The 24506-nt window shown below is 44.9% G+C and overlaps 1 protein-coding gene and 1 long non-coding RNA gene across 3 annotated transcripts in view; both read left to right on the top strand.

Moving 5' to 3' along the window:
- LOC144584822 (uncharacterized) overlaps positions 1 to 24506 on the top strand; it is a 274399-nt gene that overhangs the window by 50584 nt on the left and 199309 nt on the right. The window lies entirely within an intron of this gene.
- On the top strand, positions 481 to 22622 carry LOC140703287 (Golgi-associated RAB2 interactor protein 6-like). Of its 2 annotated transcripts, none has more exons than XM_078381902.1 (8): positions 481 to 8201; positions 13033 to 13132; positions 13455 to 13624; positions 16307 to 16565; positions 18146 to 18259; positions 18648 to 18753; positions 20587 to 20620; positions 21649 to 22622. In XM_078381902.1, exons 2-8 carry the CDS (start codon positions 13049 to 13051, stop codon positions 21662 to 21664), a joined length of 783 nt encoding a protein of 260 aa, XP_078238028.1. In that variant the 5' UTR covers positions 481 to 8201; positions 13033 to 13048; the 3' UTR covers positions 21665 to 22622. The 2 variants fall into 2 exon arrangements, with proteins under 2 accessions (XP_078238028.1, XP_078238022.1); XM_078381896.1 differs by having other exon boundaries at positions 18645 to 18753.

The following is a 24506-nucleotide window of genomic DNA, read 5'->3' as shown; positions in this document are numbered from 1 at the left end:
TGTGTCCCTGAGTCGGAGACTTCTGAACAAAGAGTGGCTGAAATCCTGTTGCTTCATGCAGGAAATCACATTAAAGGACGCCCATTGAATCAATGGCGATTTGGTAAGTCCAACCCCTCTGTAAATTCTTTTATTCGAACAGGCCTACTCTGGTTACAACTTACTTCAGGGTAGGTCTGTTTGACTCAACGGCACATAGGGGACCATTGACTCACCCAATCTCTGCTGCTTCAATTGGCCTCCTCTAGTGTAAGAGGCTACACAAAGCCACAGGTTCTCAGTCAGCGTAGAGTGACACAAAGCTGCATCCAATAAATAGAGGTTTCCCAGCTCACTGCAGCCCCACTGGGCCCATAGTGGAGCACCGGCTCCGTCGTTCGCCGTAAGGAGGTGGTTAACAGAGATGAGACAGGCTTGCGCTGTGGAGCAAGGCATTAGTAAAGAGAGGAACAGCCCTTCTGTAGGACAATGTGAGGCGGCTGCCGAGGGCTTCTAGCCCTGTAGTTTGATTAGGCATCCTAGAGATGATGGTCATGTGCTCTGAATGGAGAGGCCAAATTGGGAGAGGCCATGATGCACTGCCTGCCTCCAGGCTGAATGCTCAGAGGTGAAGATTTCCCATCTGTTGAGGTCAATTCCTAAGGCCTTAGAAGAATATGACTCTTCTTTTACATAGCTGTGCCAATAATTAAGATGCTATTGCACATAGAGGGCATGCATCAAATATATGTTGACATGTTAAATGATTAACAGGACGACTACAGCCTCTCCCCCTCAATGAATTCTCAACACATTTTGTGTCTCTCTAGCAATCTCAACAGTCTAGCTGGCGATCTCAGCATCATGCTGGCACGCATACACTGATTTTCTGGAGTTTAAGTACCTCGGGTGATAAATAAAGTCATGGAACAAATCCAAAAGTGTGAATATATTTATTTGTGTATTTCATGCAAACCTGCCTTTCCAGTTAAAATATCGTGCTTGGTGTGGTTAGAAACAAATTGCAGACAGGTGAAGAGCAGCTGAATCAATTAAGCCATTAAAAAAATCACAACCATCAAAACAATTCAACCCGTCATAAAAATCACTTCAGTGCAAGAGTTTAAAAGCCCAGTGTGGAAAGATGTATTTTCACAAATTTCTCTCTAAAACCAGCAAGAGGGGGATCTGATGGGACCTCCAAGGGGAGTGCGTGTCACAATCGGAGGGTAGCAACAGAGGTCTCCACAGGCAACGGTGCCCTCAAGGGGTACCTCTATGGCTTGTTTTTGCTTGAGGGAGGTTAAAGTGACGGAAGGCTCATAGCTTACATCGCATTTGTATTTTTTTCTTCTTCATTTGCTCAGGAAAATAAAAGGAAAGTGAAGCAGATTTCTGGCTTGACGCCGCGACGAGACAGCAGCAGGAGGTCAGAGCTCTGTCCTCTGGGCTGAATTCTGACCTGTTTGGGACACCCCAGGGTGTCAGAACCACCCCGGAGAGGTGGTGAACTGGGGGGGGAAGCCTGTTGATCACGGGGGAGACAGTGGTCACCCCCGTTCGATCCAGGAAACTCCCTAATCAGCCAACAGGCAGAAACAAGCAAATTTTTGCTTGCTAGTTGTCGGCAGCCGACTAATAAGAAACAACATCAAGCTTTGCAACATCAACGTTACTACGGGTGAGATATATTTTTACAACTAATTGTGATTACCCTGGAGAAGACAATTCCTATATTCAGGAAAAAGAACCTTCTATCACTCTCATGAATCATTAGCGGCAGACAATCTGGAGAGAGGGATAGTTGATATGAAGAAATAATTTGAAGATTAATGGGATATTAACTATTCATTCAAATACTTTTAAAATACTTTAAGAATATTATAATTTGGCGTTATAGATCTTAAAGAACTTTCTCATAAGTTATTACTAGATAAGTCTCGACTCATCTTTTATCTATTTGAAGTCTTTTGGCATAACGCCTAGGAACACTGACCTTGAGCACTCCACTTCTGTTTAAGGCTTGGAAACTTGTTTATTGCTCCTTGACTTTTTTTATGCCTGGCTGGATAAATTAACCCTAAAGTGGATTTTTCTCTAGGACCTTGAGAATATTGTATACTATGAAAGTAGTTATGATAGTAGCCATATTATATATCAAAATATGTACATGAATGATTTGAATGTTTGAAAGATGTTTGGAATTTGGGGGATAACTGGAAAGACACTGAGATGTAAAAAAACAAATAATTGTAAGCAAAATTTGTAACACGATGTTCGATAAGCACAAATTAATGTAGATAGATTAAAAACTAATAAAATGTATTTTTTTAAAAGTAAGTGAAGCAGCCTCTGTCCTGCCTATCTAGATACCAGGTGTGTGGTCTTATTAGGCTGGGTGCTGAGAGTCAAGCCAGAAGCGATATTAATGTGTATTTTTATTCGTGATGTACAGGTTTGTTTGTTTTAAATATAAGCAGCAATGACTGTGAGATAGCCAACAGGGGATTCCACCCATCCCCAGCAAATTCCAAATGAATTTTTGTCACCTTCAAAAGCATCAGTTTCCAGATGATGTTCAGTCATTATTTCCACTTTCCCAAGGCTGCTTCTATTTTTAAGCCCTGCAAAGGACATACAAAGGTGCATGTAGTACTGTAGTGTAGTTGGTCAAGAGAGGTGTGTAATACTTTGCCAGTTTCAAAGACTAGCCCTTGCACACGAGAAGAGGGTAGCCTTGTCTACTTCCTGGAAGCATCTCTAGTCCAGGTACTTCTTATCAGTTTCAACGGAGATGTTGATGCATCTTTCTTCTTGACAAGGACTTAAGGAGGCTTGGCTACAAAAAAGGCCAATGCTATTTTCGGCTGCATTAACGGAGGTATAGTCTCCAACTTCTGCGAGATGCTAGTTCCACTGTATTTAGCACTGGTTAGGCCTCCCCTTGAGTGTTGTGTCCAGTTATAGATACTGCACTTTAAGAAGGATGCCAACAAACTGGAATTAAGTTGAGAAGAGGCCAACAAGGATGATCAGGGGACTAAAAACTGAGTTTGATGAGGAAAGACTGAACCTTGAGAAAAGTAGACTGTTTAACCTTGGAAAAAAAGAAGACTGAGAGGAGACAGGAGAGCAGTTTTCATATACAGTGGTGTCTTGAGTTACGAACTTAATCTGTTCCAGAAGACGGTTGTAACTCATATTGGTCGTAACTGCCCAGAGTAGACCCTTGGTCTAGATGGGTGGGATAAAAATTTAATTAATTAATTAAATAGTAACTCTAAAGCACCATTTCCCATAGGAATACACCAAAACACAATTAATCCGTTCTGGCCGAACCCCTCCCCCATTTAAAAAACACACTAAAAAACACACTGCAAGAGCCATCAAAGCACAGAAACACAACCCCCTAACCCCGGAATCAAACAAACCCATTCCATCAGGAACTATAAAACACACTGCAAGACTCATCAGAAACACGATTAATCTGTTCCAGCTGAAACCCCCCCCCAACTAAAAAACACACTGCAAGAGCCATCAAAGCACAGAAACACACACACACAGGCACAGAATCAAACAAACCCATTTCATCAGGAACTAAAAAAACACACTGCAAGACCCATCAGAAATGAGATTAATCCGTTCCAGCCGAACCCCCCTCCCACTAAAAACACACTAAAAAAACACACTGCAGGACACATCACAGCATAGAAACAACCCCACCACCCAGCCCAAACCCACACTGCAAAACCCACCCAGAACAGGCAGTTTCTGAAAAGCAGAAAGCAGCGCCTTACCTTACCAGGCAGTCCAAAGCCTCCTCCGATCACACACTCTCTAACCGCTGAAGTGAAAGAGCTGCACAGAAGCAGCCTCTTCACCGACCAATGGTTAGCAGGACATTCGTAAGTCGAGGCACCGCTGTACTTGAGAGGTTGTCTTCGAGAGGAAGGACAGGATCTGCTAAAGATTTCATATTTAGAATAATAGCCTATCAGATTAGGTAAATGACAGTATCAGATTTTAGTTCCATAGGCTAATCACTCATATTTGGAAAATGACTTAAATTGTTTTATTTAAAAGAACAACATTATGTAGCATACATATTTTTTGTCTTTACTTAAATGTCAATGTGTTCATTGTGTATAGATTTGCAGTGGGATTACGGTCTTTTCCTGAACTTTGTTCATTTTATACAATTTTTACTGTGAAAAAGTGCATGTTATCTCAGCTTGGATAACAGTTTACCAAAATGTAAATATTGCATGAATATACAGAATATACAGAATATACATAACTAAGTTCTATTTCATGAATAACCTTTGAACTGTTGTTGTTCAAAGAGTGCCCCTGGCTGCCAGATGGGTGTTAAATACATCAAATCAACCAATCAATATTGTTATTGTTTAGTTGTTAAGTCATGTCCAACTTTTTGTGACCCCGCGGACCAGAGCACGTCAGCCTCTGTCTTCCACTGCCTCCCGGAGTTGGGTCAAATTCATGTTGGTCGCTTTGAGGACACAGTCCAACCATCTCATCCTCTGTTGTCCCCTTCTCCTCTTGCCATCACACTTTCCCAACATCTGGGTCTTTTCCAGGGAGTCTTCTCTTCTCATGGGATGGCCAAAGTATTGAAGCCTCAGCTTCAGGATCTGTCCTTCCAGTGAGCACTCAGGGTTGATTTCATTCAGAATGGATAGGATTGTTCTCCTTGCAGTCCAGGGGACTCTCAAGAGTCTCCTCCAGCACCACAATTCAAAAGCATTAATTCTTTGGCAGTCAACCTTCTTTATGGTCCAGCTCTCGCTTCCATACATCACTACTGGAAAAACCATAGCCTTGACTATGTGGACATTTGTTGGCAAGGGGATGACTCTGCTTTTGAAGTTGCCGTCTAGGTTTGTCATTGATTTCCTTCCAAGAAGCAGGTTTCTTTTAATTTCTCAATGATCCTGGAGCCCAAGGAAATGAAATCTGTCACTGCCTCCATATCTTTCCCTTCTATTTGCCAGGAGGTGAGGGGACCAGTGGCCTTGATCTTAGGGGTTTTTTTCATGTTGAGCTTCAGACCTTTTTTTGCGCTCTCCTCTTTCACCCTCATTAAGAGGTTCTTTAATTCCTCCTCACTTTCTGCCATCAGAGTGGTATTATCTTCATATCTGGATTATCCAGGACATCCAGATCTTTCTGGTATAATTCCTCTGTGTATTCTTGCCATCTCTTCTTGATGTCTTCTGCTTCTGTAAGGTCATTACCATTTTTGTCCTTTATCATGTCCATGGACAAAATGTTCTTTAATAGCTCCAATTTTCTTGAACAGATCTCTGGTTTTTCCCCTTTTCTATTTTTCCTCTATATCTTTGAACTGTTCATTTAAGAAGGCCCTCTTGTCTCTCCTTGCTATTCTTTGGAAGTCTGCGTTCAATTTTCTGTAACTTTCCCTATCTCCCTTGCATTTTGTTTCACTTCTTTTCTCTGCTATTTGTAAGGCCTCGCTGGACAGCCACTTTGCTTTCTTGCATTTCCTTTTCTTTGGCATGTTTTTGTTGCTTTCACCTATACAATGTTACAAGCCTCCATCCATAGTTCTTCAGGCACTCTGTCCACCAAACTGAGTTCCTTAAATCTGTTCTTCACTTCCAATGTGTATTCATAAGGGATGTGGTTTATATTATACCTGACTAGCCCAGTGGTTTTTCCTACTCTCTTCAGTTTAAGCTTGAATTTTGCTGTAAGAAGCTGATGATCAGAGCCACAATCCGCTCCAGGTCTTGTTTTTGCTGACTGTATAGAGCTTCTCCATCTTTGGCTGCAGGGAATATAATCAATCTGATTACGGTATTGCCCGTCTGGTGATTTCCATGTGTAGAGTCACCTCTTGTGTTGTTGGAAAAGAGTGTTTGTGATGACCAGCTTGTTCTCTTGACAAAACTCTATTAGCCTTTGCCCTGCTTCATTTTGAACTCCAAGACAAAACTTACCTATTATTCCTTTTATCTCTTTACTCCCTACTTTAGCATTCCAGTCCCTTATAATGACAGGAACATCTTTCTTTGGTGTCCATTCTAGAAGGTGTTGTAAGTCTTCATAGAATTGTTCAATTTCAGTCTCCTCAGCATTGGTGGTTGGTGCATAAACTTGGATTGCTGTGATGTTGAAAGGTCTGCCTTGGATTCGTATTGACATCATTCTATCATTTTTGAGATTGTATCCCATTACAGCTTTCCCCACTTTTTTGTTGACTATGATGGCTACTCCATTTCTTCTATGGGATTCTTGCCCACAATAGTAGATACGATAATCATCTGAATAGAATTCACCCATTCTCATCCAATTTAGTTCACTGACACCCAGGACATCAATGTTTATTCTTACCATCACCTGTTTGACCAGATCTTGCAAACCACAGCCGAGGCTTTCATTATTGAGTCTGTCCCTCTCATGCTAGGCCTTCTTTCTCCAACTACCTTCCACTTTTTCTAGCATTGTTGCATTTTCCCATGAGTTTTGTCTTCTCATATGATGTACAAAGTATGCCATCCTCGGAGGGTGGGCTGTGGAGAGCGGAACAGGGGGGTGGGGGGACCCCAGGGTGCAAGGGGACAAGGACCTGGTCAGGATAGGACCCCCCTGACTGGAAGGAAGGGGTCCAGGCGGGGGGAGAGGGAGAGAGAAGCACCCCTTGTCAACCTGGGGAGGGGTGCCGGCTCTGTATCTCTGTGTGTATTCTGCAACCCATGCGCCACTTCTTCTTGCATGGCAATCAAAGACTGCCAGGCTCTGGCATGCCACCCCTTTCCCCAAAAGGGCTCGGAATTGGAAATAAAAGCAAAGCCCAAGGCAGGACCAAGGATATATTTGCTAAATATATATATTCTGGAGAAGGCAGCATGCCATATATATGGCATGCTGCTAGGATAGACTCTTCTAAATTAGACGTAGCTCAGAATATACGTGTGTGTGTGTGTGTGTGTGTGTGTGTGTGTGTGTGCGCGCGCGCGCGCGCGCGCTGCCTTCTTGGCTCTCATTCACCTCCAAGGCAGCTGAGCCAAATCTAATTTAGAACAGTCTATCCTGCAGTGCAAAAAAAGAAAAAAGGAAAGGAAAAAAAGAAAAAAGAAAGAAAAAGCAAAATAAAAACAGAGTGGTAAAAATGGGAACGGTGTGCCACGGAGGACGAGGGCAACCTTTCTGCAGGCACTGACCAGAGAGACTTGGAAGATTAGGGTGGTTTTGAAAGAGGGAGCCCCGACACCACCCCTCCGTGAGTCTGTGCTTAGCATGTCAGGCAAAGGAAACAAAATAAATACATAAAAGAAACAAACACAATTAAAACAAAGAGGACACAAACGTTGTGGTGCCTTAAAACAGAGGTCCCCAACCTTGGGCCTCCAGATGCTCTTGAACTACAACTCCCAGAAGCCTTCACCACCACCTCTGCTGGCCAGGATTTCTGGGTGTTGAAGTCCAAGAACATCTGGAGGCCCAAGGTTGGGGACCACTGCCTTAAAAGACTGAACTGCTGTGTTTCCATGGGAGCGCTGGTGGACCAGCTCCGGGTCGGAAGAAGTGGAGTTGGTCCACGGAGGAAGCTCACATTAAAATAGAGCATTATAAGTGGGAGGGGAAAAGACAAAAACGTGGTAGTGGCACCTTAAAGAGTAGCTTTTGTGTTGTTTTCATGTGAGCTTTCGTGGGCACGTTCCCTTCATCAGAACCTGAGCTGGTCCACAAAAGCTCATATTAAAAATTATAAAAGTTAGTCTTTAAGAGACTACCATGTTTTTGGCTCCCCTCCTTTCCCCCCCCCCACCTGTAATGCTTGCATAGACTAACACGGCTGCCTCTCCTACAACTGAAATATAGCAGTTAATCTTTAAGGTGTCACCTTTTTGTCTTCTTTATTGTTTGTATGTTTGTTTTGTCTTTGCTTGGAGGTGGGTGCAGAGATCCCAGTCAGGCAGGTGCTGGAGTGGGGTGAGGTAGCCAGCATGGCTTAATGACATCACAAGCCAGGAGCAGGAAGGACCTAGCCTCCTCCCCCCCCCCCAGGGACCTGTTTCATTCACACAACCCGGCTTGTCTCTTGACTACAGGAGGAGCCGACAGATCGGTCAAATCACAAGGTCTGCTTTCTGCAAAAGTGTGATATTGGAGAGAATCTCACCAGCCTGGCACTTGGTGCTTAATCGAGAGGAGAACGGATCGAGGAAATCCCCCAGGTATTTGGCATCACAGAGAGGTGGTGAAGATGAAAGACTCCCAAAAGAGGGATGGGACTGGGAATGGGATGGGGGGGAGGATGAGAACCAGGTGCAGCATTTTGGAAGGAAGCCAATTGTTTATATTTCTTTTTTTTATATCATAATATTCTGCGGGTAATACGTCTAGGTTTTCCTTTCTATAGTTGTTATATACCTCTCTCATTTGTTTTTTAGCAACACGACATTCCCTGTCAAACCACTTGGGGCCGCTTATCGTTAATGAGGCGTGTGGAAGGGGTTGCTTAGACTAGGTTAGGGCCGTATTCGTCGCATGGATTAGGACTGAGTATTTATGGCAGGAGTGGCATTTGTGGCTCCTATGACTGAATTTTTTTAGCGACTCTCCCCCTGAGCGGAGCCAAAGAAGCTTTCTAGCTTATTGTGAGTTTCCTCAGTCCAGTGTATTCTCTTTTGTCTGATGCTTAGGAATTTATCTTGGAGATGAGGTTTTGCAGTCCGGTGGATGGATTGTCAAAGCAGGAGGGTAGTATTAAGGGGCAGGTGGTCACTATCCAGCCTTAGGCCTACAGAACATTCCAGGACCTCTCTAGATAAAGGGTGGGCGATTAGCACAAAATCCACAGCACTGCTTCCATGTCCTGATACATAGGTGAATTCAGGTTGCTTGTCAACGTGGGGGTTCCCGTTTAATATTATAAGCCCAAGACGAGTCACCATTGGATCATACAGATGCCACCATAATTGACCTTAGTATCTTTGGACATTCTGTCATAGCTAGGGACAAAGATCTCATTGTCAACTGTCCCCCATAAACCAGAATAAAAAGGGTACACTGTTATTTGAGCCTAATTTTGCATTAAAGTCCCCCATTATGAGTAACTGAGCTCTAGGGAGTTTGCATTCTAGTCCTATTATATAATTCCCCAGGTCTTCCCAAGCTTGCTTTGTGCTTTTCTGAGATGAGTAGGGCAAAGGAAGGGTCTTAGGTCCAAAGACTATATGCCCGGCTATTGCTATTTTCCCACAAGTGGGGATCCAGTTGACAGATCCCTGTAGAGCAGGAGATATCAATATTGCTAGACCTGCTTTAGGTCTGCCTTTCCTTTTGGTGGTCTCAGCGGGCATATCATAGGCAGCATATCCATTTAGCTTGATTTGTTTGGTGAACCATGTTTCCCGAATAGAAATTATATCATGAGCCCTCAGATGTTCCAGAAAGTTGGGATCCTTTTGCTTTGAGGTCCCCCCTGCTATGTTCCATGAGATAACTCTGAGATGATTGTGCGATGCATTCAAGATCTCCCCTTTATCCCATGGAGAGCTATCAGGTTGTGTGGGGCAGATTCTAGCTGTGGTATCCTTATGCTGCAAGGTTTGTCCATTCATCTTAGTAGCATCAGGAAAGTTTCTCTGGCCTTCATCTAGGGGTGCCTCAGCTGTCAAACCCAGCTCAGGATGGTTCGCAGGCCCTGTCAAGTTAGAATTTTGTGTTTCCGCTTGTTTATTGTTATCATGGGCTCCAGAGGGGGTTTGACTCTATCCTTAGTCTGTGTCTCAGTACTGGGGCGCCAGGTACGGGCAATTGATGCTCTGCTAGGTCTTCGTTGGTATTTGGGGGCGGTCCCAAATTCCTCAAAGCTGCAGCCAGACCTTCCGGTCGGTGTACTCTGGACATCTGCTCACAAATCTGCAGTCTGCTAAAGGAGGCAACAAGATGCGTCTCCGCCTCCTCTTCTGGCCAAGCAAGACCTGGAATGGTCTTTTTTGTTGTTGCATGGCTATCATCCTTGCATTCTTCTGTGGTATAACCGTAAGTGTTTTGCCCATCATTCTGAATGGTCTTCTAAAATTTGAATAAGGTCTTCCTCAGTGTGCTTCTCCTGGGCATAGACTGGTTTCTCCCTTTCTGTCTTCCTTGTATACTCACTTATCAGGGGTAGTGGGTGTGCTAAATTTTGGAAGTACCTAACGACCGTTATACCTCTCACAGCTAGATCCCTTCTTTTGCCATAAATCCTACTGGTTATTATACTATCCTTAAATTTTACAATTGCCTGTACGTGGCTATAATTATGGAACAAATATTCCACATTAAGAATTTGGGATGTGGAGGTTAATTCAGGGATTATGGGTTCTAAGATATTTATCAGATTCCATTTGCGCTCATTCTGTGTAAGTATACCTTTAGGTTTTGGGTATCCACAGAAAGCTAGAGTGTGACGACGATAATCCGTTCTGGGAAAATCGCTATTAAGCGAAATCATCGTCATGCGTAAAGCCTTTCCCCATTGGAATGCACTGAAACCCGTTTAATGCGTTCCAATGGGGAAAATACCTGGTCGTCCAGCAAAGATCGCCCATAGGGAAGCCATTTTGCGAGTGCCAATCAGCTGTTAAAATGGCTGCCCTGTGAAGCATGGGTCCATAAAACACAGGGCAGCCATTTTAGGAAGCTGACGATCCTCGAGAAAAATCGTCGTCTTGCGAATAAACGGTCCACGAAGCACAGACCTCATTGACATCCAGTGGAATTCCCCGATAGGAATGATTCTTTTGCGAATCGCTATAGCGATCGCAAAAAGTCATCGTCATGCGGTTTTGTCGTACGGCAGGGTCGCCTAGTCACTGTAGTCTCAGCTTCCATGTTGCATTGTTTTCAGGCTTTGTCAGCTGGATTATTGATTGAGCGTTCTTCTCTATATTGCTCTTTAGCACATCAGTCCAGGGGTCATTTCCCACTTCATCTATACCATCCTCACTAATACCCTGTATGGTAGAGGTGATTGCTGATTGATGTATATTTGTCTAAGCTACACCAGTACCTAAATTTTCAGAGTTTCTTTTAAGTCTGGGAGATTTTTGCTCTTTATTTGAGTTCATCTCAAGATGTTTGAACAGGCTATGATAGTTCATTTTGGGGGGGATGGTTTTCTTGTTTTATTTGCATTCTTAATATTCTTGGGCTTTTGAATTAATGATGATGTGGTCTTATTTTTTGCTAATTTTATTCTTTTTTTACTTTTACATCCATGGAGAGATCCTTCTTGTGCCCTATTCTTGGTTTCCTGTTTGGAGTTTTTACCCTCTTTGGCAGAACTGTCCTGTAACAATGCAATATCTTGATTGTTGTTAGGTACCTTTTTAACTCAGTTAGTTTGGTTAGAGTAATTAATAGCTCATAGGATTCATAGAGGGAAAAAAATTAATTAACTTCATCTCCTCTGAAATGTCTTTTACCCACTGGAATAGTGTACTGTACAGTATTAGTGTCAGACTCTGCACTTGCCTTAACTGCCTTTGGAAAGGGCTCTTTTTCTGTTTGAGTGCATCCTTGTGCCAGTTCATCTCTTTGTTTTAACATAAGATCGTCTGCCTCCTTTTTTCCCCTTCTTTTCCACCCTACTGGAATCTAAAGCATTTTCTGCAACTGCTAACTCTGTCGCCAGGTCAGGAGCATAATCTTTCTTAATTGTTTCTATTGCTGAACATCGATACTCAACTGACCAGTCAAGATTAGGGGCTGATGATGATATTGTTGTAATTTCATTGGTATTTTTAGTGCCCTCCTCTGTGGGAGAGAAGAAATTTGTAATTTTCTTTTGTCTCCCTTTCCTCTCTGCTAGTAAGTCTGCTAATACGTAAGTTTCTTCAATATCTTTTCCAAATATATCACATATTACCTTAAAAATCAATTTCCAAAATTACTGAATATGTTTACACTCCCACCACGTATGATAATACGTGCCAATTTCTTCATCACATTTCCAACAAGCTTTAGAATAATCTGAACTTATTATATTCATTTTCACCGGAGTCATATACTGTACCACCTTAAACTGATTTTATTTTTTTTCTATTATTCATACCAGCATTAATCTCAAAGCTCTCATCCTCCAAATTTTTATCCAATCCTCTATTTTAATTTCTGTCTTTAAAGCATTTTCCCAAATTGATTTCAAACGAGACAATTTCTTGTCTGGGAACGCTCAGTGATTCTTCACATGATCTCTTGAGTTCACTTCATAGTCCCACTCCATACTTTCCAATAAAATCTCTTTGTGCACTTTTTCCTATCTGAGCATTAAAATTCTTCATTCTGGAATACGGGGGTTTCTTGTCTTATATTTCATGAGCATAGGCATAAGTCCTATGTCTGAGGAAAATTTTTGAAGCTGCCTAGTGTTGTAATAGGGGCGTGGTGGCGCTGTGGGTTAAACCGCAGAAGCCTCTGTGCTGCAGGGTCAGAAGACCAGCCATCGTAAAATCGAATCCACGCGACGGAGTGAGCACCCGTCACTTGTCCCGGCTCCTGCCAACCTAGCAGTTCGAAAGCATGTAAAAATGCAAGTAGATAAATAGGGACCACCTCGGTGGGAAGGTAACAGCGTGTAGTCACGCTGGCCACGTGACCACAGAAACTGTCTAGGGACAAACAAAGGCTCTATGGCTTAGAAACGGGGATGAGCACCGCCCCCTAGAGTCAGACACGACTGGACTAAAATGTCAAGGGGAACCTTTACCTTTACCGTACTGGCAGCCCCAGTACTGTTCAAAGCCATGAGGTGAGGGGCCAGTTGTGCTTCAGTTGGAGGCTGAACCTGATCAAAGGATAAAATGCTTGACAGCTGCCAGTCATGATGGCTCCAGGAGAAAGCCGTGAGTGTTTGTGCTTCTTTCTGTTGCTGTTGTCCTGAGATGGGCTTTAAGGCCTTTAGTTCAGTGTTCATTTTTAATATTATAATCTAATTAAACTTTTTTTAAGCATTGCAAATTTTTAGCAGCGCCTTTACTTACTGACCTTGTGTGTCGGTCTGCTTTGATCCTGCAGTGCAGAGAAAGAAGAAATGGCAACAATGCTGCAAAAACACCTGGCAAGGGAATATCCTTCATTTCAAAATCTTGCCATGTACGAAGGCAGGTTTGTGCAGGTAAGTGTAGGAGAGAGAAGAGATAACTGGGCATCATGGCTGGCATTCCAGCCTGACAGCTCCCGGGAACTTACCTTCTTTCTTCCACGACTCCACCCTTCACAAACAATAGAACAGAGGTGGCGATAAAGCTGTTTCTGAATCCACCTTTGCTGGAAACAAGATGGAGGGCTAGAAGGGTCCTTGAGCATTATCGCCATCATCTCAGAACTGGAAGGGACCCTGTGGATCATCAAGCCCACCCCCACTCTGTTCATGGAGAGCTTCTCCCACCTCATTCGACCCTCCTCAGTGTTGTGCTTGGTGTCCACTCTCTTTCCAGGTCACAAAGAAGGGCAAGCCTGTGGACCTCCACAACAAGGCCACCGAGGCCATCATAGGCATTGCTTCCGATGACATGAAGCTGCCGTTGCCCAACATGATGTTCATCGCCCGTCCGGTGGTGAAGCGGCTCTCCTGCGGACCCCCTAAGGAGGAACTAATACTCACAAGGTAAGCACTGAGTCCAACAGCAGCTACGGAGGAGACAACAGTCTCCACTGGCAACAGAGGCAATGGAGAAAGTCATCACATCCCTTAAGGGCCACAAAGGACAGGTGAGGAGGTCCTAGCTTAAGGTGTATCTTTCCTTACTTTCCTCCTGTTTTTGCTGTGGGATTATTTCCTGTCAGGTAGCCTATAGGAGCTGGCTGTGCTTCCTCGGTGGGTAGAAGCATCTCCCTGGTGGACGGCTCTCCCCGGAAGCATCTCTCACTACCTGAGACTGGCATGTGTTTGAGGGGGGGAGATATTTGGAGAGGAGATGATGATGATGATGATGATGATGATGATGATGATGATGATGATGATGATGATGATGATGATGATGATGATGGGGCTTCCACAGTTAAGGTTGTTTGCCGGGGGAAAAACAGCACAAGAGGGTCTAAACAACAGTCTAAGAGATGTGAAGAGAGAGAGTTAGCATCCGTTTCCACACCTGGTCCTCAGCTCCCCAAGTACGTACGTTGCCCTAATCAGAATTCCTTCAGGTCTCTTGGTGGTCGTGATTAATATGAGGCGAAGAACAACTCCATCATTTTATCATTTCTGAGTGAAAAAGGCAACCAGGTGTGCCATCACTGAGAATCGGCTGGGAAAAGCAAGCGGGACTATCTGAGCGGTGCCCCCCTGGGTTTTGATAGAGCCCCAAGAGGCAGGAGGGTAGCCAACGTCACCTACAACATGGTTCCCAATCTTGGGTCGTCCCGATGTTCTTGAACTGGAACAGCCAGAAATCCTGGCCAGTGGCGGAAGCTTCTGGGTGTGACAGTCCAAGAACATCGGGATGGCCCAAGATGGGGAGCCCTTGATCTACCAGGATTCCATCTCCCTCTTCCGGATCCCTGTTCAGGTGAGTCCTAGAGAGTCTATACCTGGGGTGGGTTTCTCAGGTTTCTCAACTAGAGATTCTCACAACAGGTTGGGTAGCTCAGGGGCTGAGGATGCCATTTCTGGAGCAGCTTTGGGGTGCGTGGGCTCTACGATATCCGTAGGTCCTTGCCAGCCGCCCAACGCATCGAGCAGTCACATGCGATCAACATGATCTTTACCCTTGGGACAATCGGAAAGGGAGACGACTTACATCAGTCCCGGTGGTCTGGTGAGATCTCGTTCTACAAAGGTTCGGGTTTAAGAGGATCTGCCTCTGAACAGGAATGAGGTCCCCGAGGGCTGTGAGGATTTTTCCTGTTGACACGGTTGGAATATGTGTTGACATTCCACCTTGTAGTGGAAATCAAATACTGATTGAGAGAATGGACAGGATCGCTGCCCTGCACCAACTTCCCTGGCACTTAAGCAGACAATAAAGAGAAAGGGGGAAGTGGTTGGAATACAGATTCTGGAAGACTCTATACATTCCTTCCTTCCTTCTTTCCTTCTTTCCTTCCTTCCTTCTTCATTCTTTCTTTTCTACCTTTTTTCCTCCTTCCTTCCTTCCTTCCTTCCTTCCTTCCTTCCTTCCTTCCTTCCTTCCTTCCTTCCTTCCTTCCTTCCTTCCTCCCTTCTCCCTTCATTCCTTCCTTCTTTCTTTTCTTCCTTTGTTCCTTTGTTCCTTTGTTCCTTCCTTCCTTCCTTCCTTCCTTCCTTCCTTCCTTCCTTCCTTCCTTCCTTCCTTCCTTCCTTCCTTCCTTCCTTCCTTCCTTCCTTCCTTCCTTCCTTCCTTCCTTCCTTCCTTTCTTTGTTGTGTATACCACCCATTAGTGCATGCACTACTCTAAGCAGTTTACAAATTCAAAGTTATAAGTTACACAGGGTTAGGGACCATTAGCCAGCCTGCTCTGTGGTGGTGGAAGTAGTGATGATGACAAAGAAGCATTTCTTTCCCGCCTCCACTGGATTCTCAAAGCATTCCCCCCCCCCGTCGAGATTGTTCAGTCTCTTCACAGCCTTCTTGCAAGCAGTAAAAAAGAAAGATCCTAGACTGCTGGATGTGATTGGTCCGTAGGGGGTACGTTGAGGGCCGTTTCGCTCCGGTTGGCCACCGCTGGGCCAAGCAGCTACGCCAACCAGATGGTGGGATTGTCTAGCACGCGGGATGAGTTTCGCTTGCTGAATCTTGATCGTGTGAATTAAGCACTCGGTTCTGTCCCCTCCAGTCCTGGGCCCTCTTCATCCCTGCCCATCGGGTTGATCTCAACCAGTAGACCTGTCCTGAGGACCTGAATTCAAGTCTGTGGCTTTCTTGAAAGATGGCTGCTTACTAATGTGTTTAAAAGAAGTAGTGTTTTGGCAAGAAGAATCAGGAAATAAATAACTTCAGAGGAAGTAGAAAGGAAGCCTACAACCACCAATCTGCATTAGATTTAGAAAAGACAAGGGAGAGTTAAAAAAAAAAACAGGAACCATGTTTCCTTCTCTGAGGGATCCTTGTGGCACAGTGGCTAAACTGCAGGACTGCAGCTAAAACTCTGCTCATCGTTTGGGTTCAATCCCAGGTAGACGGTTCAAGGCTTACTCAGCCTTCCATCCTTTCAAGGTCAATAAAATTGAGTACCCTGCAAGGTCAGGAGGGGGACAGTGTGTAGCCTTCATAATAAAATTGTGAACCACCCAGAGAGTGCTTTCAGCGCTATGGGGTTGCATATACGCAGCCCATTTTTTATTTTTTGCTTTCCTGTGTTGCCACTGCAGGCTCATTCCTTTGAGAAGTGTCCGGCTGTCCATCCATGACCGGGAGAAGCAGATTATTAAAATCCACCTGATCAATGGTCAGTCGTATTATCTAATGCTTCACCCTTGCACCGAGGAGAGAGACGAGGAGTTTGAGCGCTGGCGCAAACTCATCCACCTCCTCTGCCACCCGCCCGCCTGCAATGTCCAACCCCGACCCGTCTCCCTGACTGAGATCGACAACGTGAGCATTCACGTTCCCTCAAGTGATGACGAAACCGTAAGTATAAAAGGAGCTTGGTGGAGTTTGCTGTTCACAAGACCAGGGAATTGGAGAGGGCTCTTGAACACTCGAGTGGCTTAAATTGACCTCTGGAATCACACAAGGTCCCTACCAGCTCTGTGCAGCTCTCTGCGAACACTTCCTGAGAGTTCTTCTAACAAGAGCAGTAGACAAAATTGGGTGGGGAGAACCAAGGCGAGGCTTAGATAAGAGGAGCAAATTATACACTCCAGAAAATGCATGTTTCCTGCTATGGATACAGTAGGACCTCTCTATCTATGGGATCTGCATCCACAGTTTCAATTATCGATGGTCTGAAAATATTAAAAATATTAAAAGAAAAAATCCAGAAAAATATTTTCATGTGTATTACCAGAGCTGGTCACTAGAGTGAGCTAGAGACCGTGCAATTAATAGTTGTTCATGAAGAATACATAGGATGGTCACTGGCACCCTCCAATGGTCAATTCTGGCAATGCATGTGAAAAAAAATTTTTCTGGGGTTTTTCTTTTACCATGACAGGCATGGTAGGATCAATAAAGGTCTTTTCTCTCTTAAGAAATCAATTCTCCTCAGGACAGTAACTGCATTTCCTAGTATGGTTCTGCCCTAGTTAGCTACAGCTGGCTGGACAGGTCAGTGGTTTAAGCATTTGGCTGCAGAGTCAGAGGTTGGGGGGAAATCTTTTGAACCAAACTTGAATTAGCCTCCATTTGCAGTTGCCAAATTAAAGAGATCCTGCCTTTGCCCAGGTTCATGAAACCCATATGTTTTTTTGGAAGTGATGCATGACAGAAAAATGAAGTGGCAACCCTAATTCTTCGCCAAGGTGCTTGAATCCCCAGAGGTTCAAACCTAGGCTTTTAAGAATTATGCCCTCCAAGCTCTAAACTTGGAAGGAAGACTTTGCATTGTCTGGTTTCTCATGGATTCACACGCCTTTCCTCTCACCTTCTCTGTCTCCTAGATAGGAAGGAAATCTGGGGTTTTGGAAAACACCTGTTAGAAAGAAACTGAAACTGAATGATCTCTCCTCTCTAGTGGCTTATGTTGCAGAGTTTTGCATTTTGATTAAATTCTCTCCCAGCTGCGCAGCAGAAATTGAGAGATCCACAGAGCAGAATAGCCTTAAGTTGCCCAGAGTAGACCAACTCCTTTTTTCTCTCTCTCCTTAACTGGCACTTACAGTTTCAGGAACTTACTCTGAGACATTAATAGTAGAAAGAATTTAAGGTTTCATTACGTACAATTGAATGGATCAAAGGGCAAACTGACAAACAGGGGCGCTTTGAGCAACAGATTATCGACAAATTCACTGCTTCCAACAGATAAAAAAGGAAAAGCACTGAGCAAAGAGAGGCCGGGCTCTCTTTGAATTCAGAAGGAGGAGTAGGAATGATTGGTTAGTGCTGGACCAATTCTATGTGACCCCAGCCCAGAAAAAGCCATCCAAGCCAAAGCCAGTCAAAGCGGGTTTTGCAAAAACTCCAACCGTTTATGATAAATTTAATGATGAATAAATACTGTCTTGATTATTAAAGATGATAAATAAATTCTGTCTTGCCTTGGACTCCAGGAGGAGCTTCAGAGTTTTAAAGAAAAGAAAGAGGAGACTAACCACGTCCAGAAGAAAAAAGAAAAAAACCATCAGGAGCAAGCCTACAAAGGGAGCAAGACCGCTCAAGAGCAGGTAAGCTCAGAGGAAGGGGCTGTTGCCATTACTTGGGCCAGACCTTCAATCAAGGGTTAGCAAGTATGGGTCTGATGCTACCATCTTTCTTTGGCACTGCAAAGTATTGGGAGTAGAAGCCGCTCTGTATGTCTTGAGCTGGTACTTTTTGAATGGCTTGTTTTTGAAGTAAGGAAGCGACTTCTTCTTCTTCTAGGGCTGGCGCAAACGAGGTATACTTGATGTGCTCTAGGGGTGGATAGTCTGTAAACTCCAGCCGATAGCCGAATTGAATTACACTTAAAACCCATGTGTCTTTTGTGGTTGATAGCCGGTTTTGAAGAAAGGGAGCGAGACGTGTCTGTACGGAAATGTTTGAGTCAAAGGTACCGCTTTGTTTTTCTAGCAGGTGGACGGGAAGAATGGCGTCGCAGTGAAGAGGCTTGAGTATCAATGGGGGGGGCCGCTGAAGAAGTCTGCGAGGATCTCGGATTTCCGTGCTGCTTGGAAAACCCGTAAGCCTGAGAGAATGATGGTTGAAATTGCTGTTGCTTATAGGGCTTACACCATTGGTACCTCTGATACTTGGGTTGCTGTTGGATGGTGTAAGATTTAGCAGTCTTCTTAATTTTATGTAGATTTTCCATTTTGTCATTGGTTTTCTCATTAAAGAGTCCAGTGGCATCAAAGGGAAGGTCCTCAATGTGTGATTGAGCATCTTCAGTGATGCCTGAAGACCGCAACCGAGCGTGTCTCCACAGTGCAATAGCTGAAGTCATGGATTTAGATGCCACATCTGTAGAGTGTCTTGAAGCTAAGCGCTGATCTTTGGCTACTGTGAGGGCCTCAGAGTAAGCACTGAGGAATAATGCTCTAGAATCCTCTGGGGCTGCCTCTAGGGCAGGAAGCACCCTAGTCCAAAGCTGCTTTTGGTAAGCCCCCATTGCCACTTGATAATTAGCCACTCGGAGTAGAAAGGTGGCAAGTGAATACAGCTTCTGGCGAAGAACATCCAGTTTACGCCCCTCTTTCTTAGTCGGCGTAACCTTGGCCTTACCTCCTGACTTTGAAATGTTAGATTGAACGATGATAGAATTGGGGGTAGGATGTTTTAAGAGGAAATCCGACTCTTCACCATGTGCTCGGTACTGGTTCTCTATCCTGCGGGTAACTTGTGCTGAAGCAGGAGGTAAGGACCATGATTCTTTAACAAGTTTTATAAGAGCCAGGATAAAAGCTAAACTCAACTGAGAGGCCCGTTCTGGTAGAATATCTCCAAAGACGAAGTCGTCTTTGGGTTGAGGAGGTTGTTTTGCATCAGCTTAAGACATTTGCCCATCCTGGAGACCATCTGAGCGTATGAGAAGAAGTCCTCAGAAGGGGATGATGGACGAGGGTCCCCAGCATCAGGTTCTGGTGCCCTGCCATCAACAGGGGTCTCCTCTGAATCTTCTGAAAAGAATTCCTGCCCCTGGTCAGATGGTAGTGGTGAAAAAGATTCATCCTGTTCAGAGGGAGGAGGGGATGGAGGTGCTCGGACAGTCTTGTATCTTTGAACAGCGTGTTTGGTAGGCTCTTGCGAGGTCTGCGAGGCATCCCTTTGCTTGGTAGCCTCCGATGCAACAGTAGATGCTTTGGTACGGGAAAGCAAGCTGTCTACCAGACCTTTTATCCACATCATGACATTTAGTTTGTTGATGGGTCCTGGTTTCGGCATTGGAAGATCTCCGATGTTGACGCCTCAGTGGAGAGGTAGATGAAGAGGACGATGTCGAGGCATAGACATAGTGGATCTTTCTGTGTCTGTGAATAACCTCGTTGTCAGAGTAGGAATCCAAATAGTAGTCCTCCTCTTGACATCAAGGCCAAGATCGCCTTCTGTTGATGGTAACATAGACAGGGTCATCGAGCAAAGATTTCGATCGACGCCAAGAAGAACACGGCAGAATTACTACCTCCCGATGAGAGTGTCAACGTCGATCGGGGAAAACATGTTTCCTCCTAGATGTTCTCTTATGGGGAGGAGATTCTTGCCCTTTCAAGGCCGAAGGCGATGGATGAATATTTAATGCCCGCCCGGTAGACACAGGACTGTAAGCCAGGCTAGAGTGGATGATGTCCTCTAGCTGGCTAGGTGAAGGCAAGCAGCTTGGCATAGGGACCGAAGCCGGTGCCTGTCGATGTGGTAGAGGTTCAGCGTTCTCCGAGGGAGATTCACGATCCTGAGGTGAATCCTCCAGAATAGGCGATGGGAGGGAGGCCGAGACAGGAGGGATATCTCGGTGCCGATCCTTTTTAGCCGATTGCTTGTCGTGCTTGTTCTTAACCTGTAACTTTTTCTTTTTCAGGTCGTCGTCCTTTTGGGAGCAAGACAACGTTGAGGTAAGGGATTTTTTCAAGTCCGAAGGGGCTGGCTTTTTAGATGTTTTCCCCACGCTCTTCGGCGCCGGTAGGGCGGGAGGGAGGCGGTAGAATCCTCGGGCCGGGGAGTAGCAGAGGGGTTAGAATCAGCCTCCATAGGAGGAGTCCTGCGCAGCCGCAGTCTAAACCCAGTTGTGTGCATTCACAGAGGCCATAAAGAAGAATCATGAGCTTTCTATTCCTCCTCGTTTGCTTTGGGTCTCACATATTGTTGATTAAGCACTCCTTCCCATCTGTTCAATGATAGTTGCGGCTGAAAAAGGATTTGAAGAGGGTGGAATGCCTGTTGGCGTCACTGCACGCAGGGCAACTCTGAGGATGTTGTCTTCCTGGGATAGTAATCCTCAGTTTCATTGAAAGCTTCATATTCTCCCTCTCCAGTTTCCTAGGAATCTTTTTAGCCCTTTGGGAAGTGTTTGGGAACCTCACGACTGTCTATTGTCCCGCATTTCTCTCCAAAGTGAGACTCAAGGCAGCTTGCAATTATGTCTGAAAAAAAAAAAAGAATTCCATTAAAAAGAACAAGATCAGCTGGTTATTCAGAATAAAATTAAAAGCATAACTGAAAACAAAAAAGCAGTATAAAAAGATAACGCTCAGCAGCCCGTTAGCTGTAAAAAAAGGGCTGCTGAAACAAACCACATCTTGAGCAGCTGGTGGAGTCATTCCCCCCCCCCCCATGGCAAAGATGCCCAGTTGAGCTTCCTCTGGGTAGGATTTGGCAAAGGGGCTGATCTAAAAACCAGAAAGTCCCTGGTTCCAATCCCACCTCTGCCATAAAGCAGAGCGCCGGCCATCAGCTAGTCCTTTTCTTTCCTCCACATCCCCCCCCCCCCAGGATTTCTTATTTCTAATTTATTTAAAATATTTCTATCCCACCTTTCACCTTAAAAGCGTCTCCTGGTGATCATCTTTAAGCATCGTAGTTTACCTTATACAGCTCCTTGCGCCTTGCCTTTCTTACACCTGTGTGTTGTTTTTATTTTCAGCTCCAAAGAAAGGTGAAAATGGAAATGTTGACATGGTTACCATCTATTCCGCCAGCGGGCAAACCACACGGCCCCATGTGCCAAGCCCAGGCCACTGCCGGCTGAGCCCAGAACTCCAGGTGCCTTGACCAGAAGCCCACCTGTCAAGCCCAGGGGCCCGCCATGCCTGCCCTACGGTGTCTTCCCCTGCAGAGATGCTCCCTTCCCTCCTTCCCATTGGCCCATCCGAGAGCTGGACCAGCCTCAAGAAAAGGATTGAGGGCAAAATGGAAAGCTGCAAACAGAAGATCCTCCAACTGAGTTGGGCGCAGAGTGTCTAAGCAGAGCTGCCCACAGTGAGCTTCCCAGGCCTCTGTGCCTGCCTCACGCCCTGGTCGAATCCCTGGATAAGAGGAAGCCATGCAGGACCTGCGCTTGTGCCTGGCTGAGGACCTGGAGAAAGGTCCTTCGTTCCATGCAGGATGTTTCCCAGAGGCCACAAGACTGCTCTCAAAGCCCCAAAGGTCAGCTTTCTACCAGCTCCCAGGTCCCCCACGAAACCATGCACATCGCAAACACACTCCTGGTCTGCAAATGGAGCCGAAGGCTCCCTAGAAGCGTCCCAACATCTTCAAACGCCTGGTGTTCTGTCTCAAGGGAGTCTGTCCTCAATTACAGTGGTGGCCCGCTTGACGATTACCTCTTTAGAAGATGAAATTGCTTGACGATGAGTATTCTGCGATCGCAAATCGATGACGAACTTTCCCTTTTCCTATAGCTCCCCATTTTGTTTAGTATATATTTTCTCTTTATTATATAAAATGGTTTTGTATATATTATTGTATTTTCTTTATGTTGTTAGCCGCCTAGAGTGGTCCTCACATGACCAGATAGGCGGGATATAAATTAAATAAATAAATAAATAAATAAATAAATAAATAAATAAATAAATAAATAAATAAATAAATAAATAAATAATTTTTTCCGTTTCACGACGATCGGTTCCTTGTTTCGGGAACTGATTCCCCCTTCCGTTTTCCATCCTTCTCCTTCCCCCGCTTCCACTGAACTGGCCGCATCTCTTGGGGGTTGGTGGGGACTGTCTTTATTCCCCTTTTCTTAATTTAAACCTGTCTCCTCCCTCTTCTTTCCTTCCTTCCTGATTACTGTCAGCTGTTTTCTCCTTTATAAGTGGTGTCCTGACTTACAGTACGAACGCCTTGACCTACAAACATTTTGAGTTGCGATCATTTTTTTTGCTTACAGTAGAGCCTCAGTACCTGTGGGGGACTGGTTCCAAGTTCTTTGCCCGTGGATACCAGAAACTGTGGATATAGTGAACCATATATAGAGAGTGCTGTCCTCTGAAGATGCCGGCCACAGAGACTGGCGAAACGTTAGGAAGAACAACCTTCACAACATGGCCAAAGAGCCCGAAAAACTCTCAACAACCACAACAACCATATATATATATGGTTCACTATATCCACAATTTCTGGTATCTGTGGATGAGATCAATGGAATCAGATGAGCCCCGCGGTCTGGAACAGGTTGATTGTCCTGAACCAGAATCTTCCTGCACCCAGCATTCATTAAACAAGCTTCAGGACACATTTAGCTCGCTCGGTGGCATTTCAGCCCTTTGTCAAAACCACATTTACAAGCCAAAGGGACTCTCATAAAACCCAGTGCCATGGAAAGAGAGCAGGGAGAGAGAAAAATAGAAATGACAAATGCTCATTGCAGTTTGGGGGAAATTTATGTTTCATGAGCCATGAGATTGCGGCTGCCAGACAGGTGGATAAATCATCATCTGCAACAGTTTTCATTATTATTTAACTGAGCTGATTCCCACCGCAAGTAAAGCCCTCCGACCTCCTCAGTTCATTTCAAAGCTGAAGGGTGCATGTAAGGGGGACCCAACGCTGCTCTTCCTCCCTCCGTCCAGGCACGTGTAGGGCTTACGATGGGGATGTGAAAGCCAGGCACTCTTTGCATGCTCAGAGTGCTCACTGTAGATACATGATTTAATACTAGCATCTGTAACAAATGGAGGGAGCAGAGTATGCTCCTTGCTCCAGATTCCAGCCCCTCTCCTTTGCATTACTATCTTTGCATATCCTGTCCTCACTGCAGTGTTTGGGGTTTCAAACTATTCCCTTCTAAGGTTTTTGCGGGCTGGTGTTTTTGCAAAATTTGGGGGGGGGGTGGATCCAGACTGGCTGATGCCACCCTTGTATTGGATACATAAACCATACCATGAACAGCCTGTCAGAAATGAATGAAATTATAACATGCTGCCTTAACATTAAGGACTACCAAACTCCATGGGTCTTACATCTAACTCTGCACCTTAAAAGTCTGATAACTGGATATCCCTGCAGGCAGGAATGCTGGAAACCCATTTTAGAAAGAGAGGCACTTACCAGTACTGCATTTTTTATATACAAAAAATAAGAACATTTAGAAGAGAAAGAGGGAAGGAACCAATCTCAGGTCCCTCCCCAAGTACAAGAGAAAATATGATGGCCAAACCCTCTCCACGGTCTAGTCTCATCCCTGATCCTCCGAGGTGTAACCAGGTAGTGCTTTCTACACATTTCGGATTTGAAAGCCCATCCTTCCCAGCCAGTCCGGGACTTGTATGCTAATGACATTTTGGAGGACCCTGGATGAGAAAATACTCCTGTCGTGATGTATGGAAGTGAGCGCTGGACCATAAAGAAGGTTGACCGCCAAAGAATGGATGCTTTCGAACAGTGGTGCTGGAGGAGGCTCATGAGAGTCCCCTGGACTGCAAGGAGAACAAACTGATCCATTCTAAAGGAAATCAACCCTGAGTGCTCACTGGAAGGACAGATCCTGAAGCTGAGGCTCCA

This window comes from Pogona vitticeps, chromosome 1 (assembly GCF_051106095.1).
Source record: "Pogona vitticeps strain Pit_001003342236 chromosome 1, PviZW2.1, whole genome shotgun sequence".
NCBI lineage: Eukaryota > Metazoa > Chordata > Lepidosauria > Squamata > Agamidae > Pogona > Pogona vitticeps.
This window is presented reverse-complemented; position numbering and strand designations above follow the sequence as displayed.

Bases quoted from the DNA above. Each gene is read 5' to 3' on its own strand.
- LOC140703287 (XM_078381896.1), top strand. From the start codon at position 13,049: ATGGCAACAATGCTGCAAAAACACCTGGCAAGGGAATATCCTTCATTT. The intron at 13,625-16,306 runs GTAAGCACTGAG...TTGCCACTGCAG, and splicing joins GAGGAACTAATACTCACAAG to GCTCATTCCTTTGAGAAGTG. The intron at 18,260-18,644 runs GTAAGCTCAGAG...TTGTTTTTCTAG, and splicing joins GCAAGACCGCTCAAGAGCAG to CAGGTGGACGGGAAGAATGG.